Genomic DNA, 10,785 nt, shown 5'->3' with positions numbered 1-10,785 from the left:
TCCTGAAACCAAGATCACCCTAGAAGTTAATGAACTAGAATGTAAATAAAAATGTGAAGCAAACAAAAAACATAATTGCAAAATTTTAAGCCAATTTTGCTATCTATTTGCTATTTAATTCTTGTATATATGTACAGATGTATTTGTTGGGTTGTGTGAGACTATTGAGTGGTCAAATTGGTCAATTAACCATATTTTGTCCCTCACCCATTGTTTTTACCTGCCTTGTAGTAATTAAGTGCCTTTTGTATGTATTGCCACCTTTCTTCATGTTTGTGTGTCTTTACTACTTTTGCTTTTTGTGATTGAATCAATTCTCTAAGCCAGCAATCCTGCTTCTGCCATCCTATGGAATCTGAATTTCTCTCGCATTCAACTTATATCTTTTTCAGAAGCATATTTGACTCCACTTATGTTCAGAGTAAAGGAAATTGTAATTTTAGATTTGGCTCTTTGTACTATTTTTAAAATCAGTGATAATTTTAAATTATAAATTATATTTTCCCTTTCTTTTTTATTGGGTTTTTACCGTTCCATTTTTATTTAGACTCCTGTGTTACTGTGAGGAAATCATAGTTATTTTCTATCCTTTGTTGCAGAAGAGAGTCTTTTTTAAATTCAATATGCATTCAACAGTCTCTCAAGTTTTGCATCCCTCTCTCTCGCCAACTCTCTCTCCCTCTTCCGCTCCCCCTGGCTCTCCATTAGGTCTCTCCTGTTTTCCTGCTAGACCTATGAGTGAAGGGGAAGGGGGAGGGGGGAAAAGAGGTGGTGGTGATGGTGGAGGGCACTTAAGGGGAAGAGCACTGGGTGTTATATGGAAAACAATTTGACAATAAAATATTATGAAAAAAATAAAAAATAAATTCAATTATGATGAACACAGTTGTTTGAAATCCATCATCTCTATCTTGCTTTTCTTTTTCCTGCTATTCTTTTTATTTTATAAATTCCATTTTCTAAAAATGTATTTCTACCTAAATGCACACCTTTATGAAAAGCCAAAAAGAGCAATCAGGTGAGGTCCTTCTCATTTGGATCTTACAGTAAATAAGGATATCAGAGTGGGTGAAAAAAAATGTGTGTGTGACATAATGTCTTCAAGGATATACATATGAAGAAAGGAAACAGGTTTTTGAGGCACATATAGGATGTTACAGAGTACATTGTAGGGATGCCTACACACGTTGGACAGCAACAGGAGGAGAGCTGCCCAATGAGTTTGTAAAAAAAAGAGATTAAAACCCAGAACCCAGGAGTCCAAAGACATGTGAGAAAAGGGCCAGCCACATCCATTACTGGGCCATATGAGAACAAGTGTGGTCAATGATAACACCGACTTCTATATTATTGCAAGAGAAAGCCTTTTTTCTGTGACAATGTTAAAGGAAACCACACCTGCAAAGGTTCATGAAGGAGATGACCTCTTGCTTCTGAAGGAGATGGGATTTTCAAGACAGAGAGGAGGTGAAAAATTCCAGATAGACCAGTGGGCAACTCCAAGCAGAGGGAAGCAGGTGTTAGAGGCTCCGAGCATTGAGACTGGGCTTCAGGTGAAGGTACAACCCAGGGTCAGTGTCTGTGAGATGGATGTGGGTGAGGCGGTGTGAATGTGAACTGGTGGGCTGGTCAGGGGAGGCAAGCCAAGTGTTGGAAGGTATGGAATTTGGGGTTCATTCTCCATAGGGGAGTAACTGGGAACAGGTTTAATTGGAGAGGTGGGCAGTAGGGTAATTGTGATGGAGAAAGACCTCTCGGGGAGGGGCACCTGGATGGTTCATTACGTTGAGTGTCTGACTTCAGCTCAGGTCATGATCTCACAGCTTGTGAATTCAAACCGTGCATAGGGCTCTGTGCTGACTACTCAGAGCCTGGAGCTTGCTTCATATTCTGTCTCCTCTGTCTCTCTGCCCCTTTCCTGCTCATGCTCTGTCTCTCTTTCTCAAGAATTAATAAATGCTAGAAAAAAAGTAAAAAAAAAAAAGATCTCTTGGGGTAGATGTGGATATTGGCTGGTGGAATGACAGCCCAGGATAGGTGGAGACAGGACAAGAAACTGAAAGAAGGCTGTGGATTTGGGGCCCCACAGGTGAGGAAGGGAAGGGGACATTTGAAAGAAGAAAAAAATTAGTCAAATCTCCTCACCAGTGAGAAGCACTCATTATCAACAGACGGAACCTTGCTAAGCTCTTTATGGCATATTCACTAAATCTGCCAACCACATGAGCAGGATGGGTACCTCTAGTCCTACTATTTGGGGAAGGATATTCTCATTTACAATAGTTTGTTTGGGAAGGAGGGGGAAGAGAGGGAAACAAACCACAGAAGACTCATAAGGATAGAGAACAAACTGAGGGTTAATGGAGGCAGGTGGGTGAGGGATGGGCTAGATGGGTGATGGGGATGAAGGAGGGCACTTGCTGTGATGAGCACTGGGTGTTGTAAGTGATGAATCACTGAATTCTGCTCCTGTATGATAACCTACTAGAATTTAAAGAGGGGAGACAAAGAATAGTTTGGTTAGTTCTCCAAATCCAAATAGTAAATGTGTAGATCCCAAATCCAAAACCAATGTTTCTGATTGTAAAAGTTCAGTATTTTATATCCTTTAGAAAAGTTGTGTTTTAGCAAATAATCTAAAATCCCACATTTTTGTTTACTCTGTGTATTTCCTTTTGTGAACTGTGGGTGTCTTCCCCTGCCTATTATTCTGGTGGGATGTCTTGATAAAATAAAGACATTCCTACTTTTGGATAAATTGCTTTTTGATTCTTTATGTTTCTGGGCATCCCAGAGATGCACCTGTGCTGGGGTGTTGTCAGTTCCAGGGACACGTCTCATCCCCATTGCTAGGGCTACCTGAGCTTGATAGACCTTTCTCCCACTTTTCTGCTTTCAGTTTTGGAATTAATTTTTATTTTTCTATAAATACTGGACACAAAATTATCATATTAAAATGGAGACCTATATTTACATGCTCATAGTACACTTAACTACTGTAATTTGGATGTATTTACATCTTAAAGAAAAGGCAATCTGATGTTGAAAGGTTGACTTGCATCATTTTTTGCCTAACTATCATGGCTGGAGATGAGAACAGTCTGGTTGTGACAGGAGGCTGTCCAAGGAGGCTATAGAGCGTGTCTGTCTGTGTGTGTGTGTGTGTGTGTGTGTGTGTGTGTGTGTGTCTGCATGTGACATGAGCAGTTCTTAAGGGAGCCCATATCTCCAATATGTGACCCTTAAAATACAGGTACCAGATTACTACCCAACAAGGTAGATAAGAAGGGTGCCTGTTTCTATTTAAAGATTCCTTGGAAACAAAATTAATATGGTGCAAGGACACCATGTGAAGGAGCGGCTCCTTGTGTCCTGAAACTTCATCAGTACCCAGGAGGCCACCTCGTTCCTCAACATTGCCTTGCCATCGCCTTTCATCAGTCTTCCTCTTGCTTATTCCCCTGGACACACTGGCTTTCTCTTGAGCCTTTGTTTTTAAAACAATAAGCAAACCAACGCAAAGCAGAATGGTGAAGGGGAGTGGGAGGTACTGCTTCCAGTTAAGGAATTCTTTCCATGTTACAGAATGATGTCTCACAGGAGTACAAGGCACAGCAGGGAGAATACAGTCAGTGACACTGTCACTGCGTTTGGTCATGACAGACGGTGGCTCCACGTGTGTTGAGCAGGCATGATGTCTAAATTTGTTGAATAACTGTGTTATACACTCCACACTGATGTAACATGGTGCATCAACTACCCTTGTTTTTAAAAATTGTTTTAAGAAACCCACATCTTCTCTCAGAGCTGTTGCCTGCTTGTTCCCTCTGAGGAGCACACTCTTCCCCAGAGGATCTTGTGTCTCCTTGAAGTCTCTGTTTAAATGTGTGCTGGTGTTCCTGAAAAAAATGTACAAATAACACCTCCATCCACTCTTTCCTTTACACAGGCTTTGTTTTTCTCCATAGTCCCTGCCACCTCCTGATATTTTATCTGGTCTTTCACTTGCTTATCTTCTTTCTCCATCACTGAACCCTACAGGCTTTTGTTTCTTGACACATATACTCTTTGCCTGGAGGTTAGTCAGTGCTCAAGGTTAATCCTCAAATGCATGACAGAATTTCTCATTAAAAATATAGAATGGGTGAGTAGTTGTGGAAAAAGCTAATGGTGGGATGTAAATTCCAATTAGAGATGGCATGAGGGTTCCTGAGAGGGGACAGATTCCACTCCAAAACTATGGAAATTGACGTTTTGAATGCAAAACAAAAATTGTAGAATTTCAATGATATTTGTCATGTTCATTACTGAGAAAGTTAGTCTTGTTATCTTTTGTTGTTCCCTGGTCATCACCTCCAGCACATGGAACCAGGAAATGATACACGAATTTCAGAATTTCTTCTTCTGGGATTTTCAGAGGAACCAGGATTACAGCCCCTCATATTTGGACTTTTTCTCTCCATGTACCTGATCACTGTCTTTGGAAACCTGCTCATCATCCTGGCTGTCAGCTCTGACTCTGACCTCCACATGCCCATGTACTTCTTTCTCACTAATCTGTCCTTTGTGGACATCTGCTTCACCTCTACCATCGTACCCAAGATGCTATGGGACATCCAGACTCAGAGCAAGGTCATAACCTATGCTGGTTGCATCACACAGATGTTTTTTTTCATACTCTGGGCAGGATTAGATGTCTTGCTCCTGACTGTGATGGCTTATGATCGCTTTGTGGCCATCTGTCACCCCCTGCACTACATGGTCATCATGAACCCCCGTCTGTGTGCATTGCTGGTTCTGGTGTCCTGGATCATGTGTATCCTGAATTCCCTGTTACAAAGTTTAATGATGTTGTGGCTTTCCTTCTGTGCACACTTGTACATCCCCCACTTTTTCTGTGAACTTAATGAGATGCTCCAACTTGCCTGTTCTGACACTTTTCTTAACAACTTGGTGATGTATTTTGCAGCTATGTTGCTGGGTGGTGGTCCCCTTGCTGGGATCCTTTACTCTTATTCTAAGATAGTTTCCTCCATTTGTGGGATCTCATCAGCACAGGGCAAGTATAAGGCATTTTCCACCTGTGCATCGCACCTCTCAGTTGTCTCCTTATTTTTTTGTACGAGTCTAGGTGTGTACTTTAGCTCCGCTGCCACCCAGAGCTCCCACTCAAGTGCAACAGCCTCAGTGATGTACACGGTGGTCACGCCCATGCTGAACCCCTTCATCTACAGCCTGAGGAACAGAGACATAAAGGGAGCTCTGAAAAGAATCATTGGTTTTCCAGTGATGTAAGGGCCAATAGTCTGGGGCTGAAGACGTGCCCATAATTTCAGGTCTCAATGCTTCAGGGCCAGGAACTGCTATTCTGTGTTAGGATGTGGAAGTAGAATCTGCTTCTGTAAGGATGCAGGTTTGAGACAATAGAAGGGCACACATTGCCCAAGGCAAGAGGGACCACCCTTTTAATACCCTTTACATTCCTAAGGGCAGGCCTATTGCTTAAGGCTAGTTACACCCTATGTGAGGGTCCTGGGTCCTGGGTCTACTCTGTGATTGGTTAACACTCTAAATATTGTAATTGGATAAACCTGTCAATAATAATTGAATTCCTGTAACTCCCCCTTCCCAAACTCATAAAAGCCCTACCCCACCTTTGTTTGGGGCTCTCAGCATGTATCCACCACCCCGGTAAAGTCTGTGAGCCCGAGTTTAGGCCCCGGGGAGCCTAAAACCGTGATAAAGCCCTTTGCTTTTGCATGCGTGACTCGGTCTCCCTGGCGGTTTCTGGTTTTGGGGGATGATAAAGAAATCTTGGGTATTACACTTCTTCTATTTATTTTTGGAATTTCCATTTGTTTGAATTCAGCTTCTCTATACATTGAAGTAACTCACTTTATCGAGTTTCTGCTCTGTCTGATATTACCATTTCATCTTTGTTCATTTTCATATGTCCCTGATGTTTTCCTCAACCTTGGATTATGAATGCCTGGAAATTTCCGCATCTTACAATAAGCAAGTTGGTTTCCTTAAAAATAATTTAATTTCAGGTGTCTGGTTGGCTCAGTCGGTTAAGTGTCCAATTTCTTCTCAGGTCATGATCTTGAAGTTCATGAATTCGAGCCCTGCATTGGGCACTGTGATGACAGTCAGACCTGGAGTCTGCTTTGGATTCTCTCTTTCCCTCTCTTTCTGTTCCTACCCTGTGCACACTCTGTCTCACTCTAAAAAAAGTGTAAAGATTAATAAAAAAATTTAATTAATTTTATTTCAAGTAACTTACACCATGTCATGTAAATTTTCTTTAGATTTCTGCAAAGAATAATCACGAGTTGGGTTATTCACGTGGAAAAAAACTACTCTTGGCCACTAAGCCCTCTTCATAAGTGTATTATAGTTGGAAATACAGAACCACTGTTTTCACCTGGAGTCTTTCAATCTGTTTTGCACCACTTCCTCAAGTACTCTTTGATGCTGTGGACTCCAACAGTGTTCCATTTAAGCCTCAGGCTATTGACACCAATGCTCAAGGTAGGAAAGCCTGTGCACTCACCTGCAGGCATGTGCCTGTGGACACACCTGCAGATGTTTCCCTGCCCAGAGCCTACATTGTGACTCCACTGACCTTTGGGTTCTTAGTTTGCTGACAGGCCACACCTTGGCAACACCCATCAGAGATCTCTAAAAACACAAGGCTTATTTCTCATGTATGCTGGAGGGCATATGGGATGGCCAAAGTCTCAGAGAGGGAGGGAGACAGGACAAGGAGAGAGAGAGAGCACTGCTGAAGGATCTGGCTTTTTTGGGGTCTATGGATGAAGGGGTAAGGGGCTTCTGGGCTCATTTGTTATTGGTGAATTCAAAACATGAGTGCAGTTGGAGGATGGGAAAATGGGGGAAGGAGAGTGGAAACAGAGCTATGGAATGAGTAAGTCATGAGAATGGAAGACCCAGTATATGGAATATAGTCTTCTATAATGTAATAGCCATGTAATTGGACAGATGTCGGCTACACCTGTGTGAGCTCTGCATAATGGATAGAGATGTTGAATCACTGCATTGTAATCCTGAAACTAATGTAACGTTGGTGTCAACCACACTCATACAGAATTAAAGAAAAAGGATAATAAAATAATTTCCTCCTGTGCTTAAAAATAACAGCAAAAGCATACAAAAAGCCAAGTATTGGAATGTGAGCACAGAATGGGAAAAGCGGGGTCGCTCACAGTTGTTATCTAGATTACCTGGGCTTTCTAATGGGGTACTTCATGGGTGACATGGCCTGCGTGTTTATATAGTCATTGTGACACATACCTGGCAATACATTGATAGGAATGGTGGTCTTCAAAATGGATGCCTCAGAAACCAAAAGCTTAATGTCTGTCTCTTACTCTACAAGCATGCTGCTGTGTTTCATAACCGGACTCTAGTTTTGTTGTTGTTGTTGTTTGTTTTTTCCTGTTATTCAGTTCAGTGTCCAGAGGTCTACCACAACCACTGGGAAAAACTGATTAGCAAATATGTACCTCCAAGTAAAGTCAACATGGAAAGACAAATTGAAATAAATAGATTGATCGGATATGTTCTTAGTGTCAGAGAAGACCATAAATACGAGGAAACAAATCTGCAAAAGAGAAAATATTTCTTTTTCGTGCTTTGTATCTTATTGATGATTGGAAGATTTGTCCACCACTGAAGTGGTTTATTTTTTGAGGTGAGGGATTGCTTAACGTCTTCTCTGTTTTATCACTGAATTAGCTTCCTGGGTCTTCTTCAAAAATTCTAATTCTACCTGCTATTATGAGTCTTTCTACTGTTCCAGGATATAAGTTCCTTTTCCTGGTATTTGCCACAAATGCTAAGGGATGATGAAGGGACAGTATCAGCCTCATCCATTTTGATTCTCCTTCCTGCTCTGAAATCTCTCCCACCTGCATGAATAAGGACACATCATATGAGAGCTGTGTGTCCTGCCAACATGTGGTTCAGGGTCACCAGTGCTTCTGCAAAACATGCATGTCCATCAAACTCTCCCAGGTACCCAGAAGGGAGCCCACTTGTTCTTAAAGTCGTTTGGATTAAACTTGAACCAAAGAATGATCATGACTGCTCTCCTCAATGTCAGATCATGTGCCATAAATAAAAAAGCAGCACATCTTCTAATTGCCTCAGGTCTGTTCCCTTGGGCTATCGTGTCAGTCAGTTATTGCTGTGTAACAAGCTATCCTTGTCAAACGAGATATTATAACATCTTTACCCTCAAATAGAAGCATATGCTGGGGAGAGCTTCTGATCTCTGCTGGGCTCCTCATGGGTCTGGGGTCTGATGTGAATCTCTACATTGTGTTTCTAAGGCTCATCTGTGGAGTTTCATTTGGCTGTAGTGCTCTTCTGTCTTCAACCAATTTATGTTCAAATTACTCTTCCTCTATGGAGGTTAATCTTCTATTTACAGAAACAATTTCTTTACCATATGAATTACTTAAATTTAATTCCGTTGTTGGTACATCCATACCAACAATTTCTTCCCCACTAGAAGTGCCAGCTCCTACTCCTCCTAAGTGAGAATCAGCTACCTGTGCTGTACCCATGCACCATTAGATCTTTACCCCACTGAATTAAATCATTGGGGTGTAATTACACACTGTAACCTGCATATGTAAAGTGTATACTTTGGTGAATTAAAGGAGCTACACAAAAAAGAACAGTAGATATTTCAAATTTCTTATTGTATATAATTGAAGACTGTCACATAACCTGTAATTGTTTTACTGGGTAATTTCTTTTTTTTTTTAATGTTTATTTATTTTTGAGACAGAGAGACAGAACGTGAGTGGGCAAGGGGCAGAGAGAGAGGGAGACACAGAATCAAAAGCAGGCTCCAGGCTCTGAGCTGTAAGCACAGAACCTGATGCAGGGCACAAACTCACAGACTGTTAAATCATGACCTGAGCTAAAGTGGGACGACCAACTGACTGAGCCACCCAGATTTCCTAATTTTTTTTAGTTTATTTATTTTTAGAGAGAGAGGGGAGAGAGCAGGAGAGGGGGAGAGGGGCAATCCTGTTCAATCTCCTACCTTGACTCCTGTGCTCTAGAAAATAACATGGTCCTAGGTACTGATTAGGATGTGGATATATGTGGGAGGCCCTTTTTCTGTCTTCTACAAAGTCTTTTTCAAAAGTGTATTTTTTTCAGCTGATTTGACAAGTTTATACATTATGCTCTGCTCGCCGTGAGAATAGCTACTGTCTGTCCCCAGACAAGGCTGTTACAGTAAATTGAGTGTAGTCCTTATGCTGTGCCTCTTGTTCCCATGATTCACTCATTCCATAACTGGAAGCCTGTACCTCCCACTGTCGTGCCCTGACCCTTGTGTACCCTTGTGTGTCCACTGTTCTATAAATATTATAAAGTAATAGATACATCAAACATCCAAAACCCAATTGTATTATTTCAGGTCACTCTAGTGGCCGCATATAAAAGAAACAAATACGGAATTCACACAGCCTCTAGGATGAGGGATATACTATTCTCTCAAAACTATGTGCAAGGATGATTTTGAGGGCAGGAGACCTCTAAACTCCCTACACTGATCCCTACCACAGGATCACACAGTTGCCAATCAAAAAGTGGTACAGGGACTGGGACTAGCACATAATTAACAAGTGAGAGTTTGTCAAAAATGCAGAAACTCTGGGCCACCCAGGACCTATCACCCAGATTCTGCGTTTGCAGCAGGATCCGTGTGGCTTCGTCAACACTGTGTAGACAGTGACCTGAGCTAAAGTGGGACAACCAACTGACTGAGCCACCCAGATTTCCCAATTTTTTTTAAGTTTATTTATTTTTAGAGAGAGAGAGGAGAGAGCAGAAGAGGGGGAGAGGGGCAATCCTGTTCAATCTCCTACCTTGACTCCTGTGCTCTAGAAAATAACATGGTCCTAGATACTCAGGAGTTAAAGAGTATCAGTACTTGTAACATAACTGCTTTCAGGTTCCACCTTCAACCTTGTAATACTTACTCTTAAGCAACAAATTCAGAATGATGTTTTGGCTCCTATTTGAAAGTTTCAACTATAAGCAATGTAACAGCCCTAGAAGTTATTTTCCATACTGTGGGGTCAAGGAGACAGTTCTTGCTACTTTCCCAAACTCTCCGTCAATTTCAGCAAACTTGCCCTAGACTGGATTTTCTCCTGTTACATTAGATCTTTGGGACAGCATAATTCTATTTTTGGAGGGTGCTGTTTGTGGATATAGGTATTCAGCAGGATCCCTTCAGACATTCCCAGACATCCTTGGGGGAAAATTCATTTCTGCTTGAGAACCACTGGTCCCAAGCTTGAGGACCTGAAGCATCCTGCCAGAACCCCACTCAAGACCCACCACGTACTTGAGCATTGATTTCGGACAGGTCACTAGATGCCACCAAGTACTAGTCTTGCATGGAGAATGGAGTTTAGAAATGTACTTTCTCAGGGATAACACAGTTGCAGAAAACAGAATCAAACATTCCCTCTAAACACTCAGTACAGGCGGTAGCACATACAAGGACCTCAGTATATCTCTTCTAATTAACAAACACTTTCTAAGAGAGACTGAGTGAGAGCTTTTAGCTTGAGATAAAGTAAGAAAGTCCCAATTGTAATGGCAAGCATGTCTGGAAGCCAATGTGTGTAGTGTCCAAGGTTTATGATCCGAAGAACCTAGTTCTCCACCCTGTTGAAAAGAAGGATAGACAGTAGTTGGAGATAGCTGGGTCCCCACCACAAGTCAAGATTT

At 41.7% G+C, this 10,785-nt stretch overlaps 1 protein-coding gene across 1 annotated transcript; it reads left to right on the top strand.

Annotated features, from left to right (window-relative positions):
- The first annotated feature begins 4,362 nt into the window (after window positions 1-4,362).
- Window positions 4,363-5,295, top strand: LOC115275103 (olfactory receptor 7A17-like). The gene has a single exon (XM_029918712.1). It carries the CDS (start codon window positions 4,363-4,365, stop codon window positions 5,293-5,295), a length of 933 nt encoding a protein of 310 aa, XP_029774572.1.
- The last annotated feature ends 5,490 nt before the right edge of the window (window positions 5,296-10,785 follow it).

The sequence above is a fragment of the Suricata suricatta genome, chromosome 12 (genome assembly GCF_006229205.1).
Source record: "Suricata suricatta isolate VVHF042 chromosome 12, meerkat_22Aug2017_6uvM2_HiC, whole genome shotgun sequence".
Lineage (NCBI taxonomy): Eukaryota > Metazoa > Chordata > Mammalia > Carnivora > Herpestidae > Suricata > Suricata suricatta.
The sequence above is the reverse complement of the archived record's forward strand: the minus strand, read 5'-3'. Positions and strand labels throughout refer to the sequence as shown.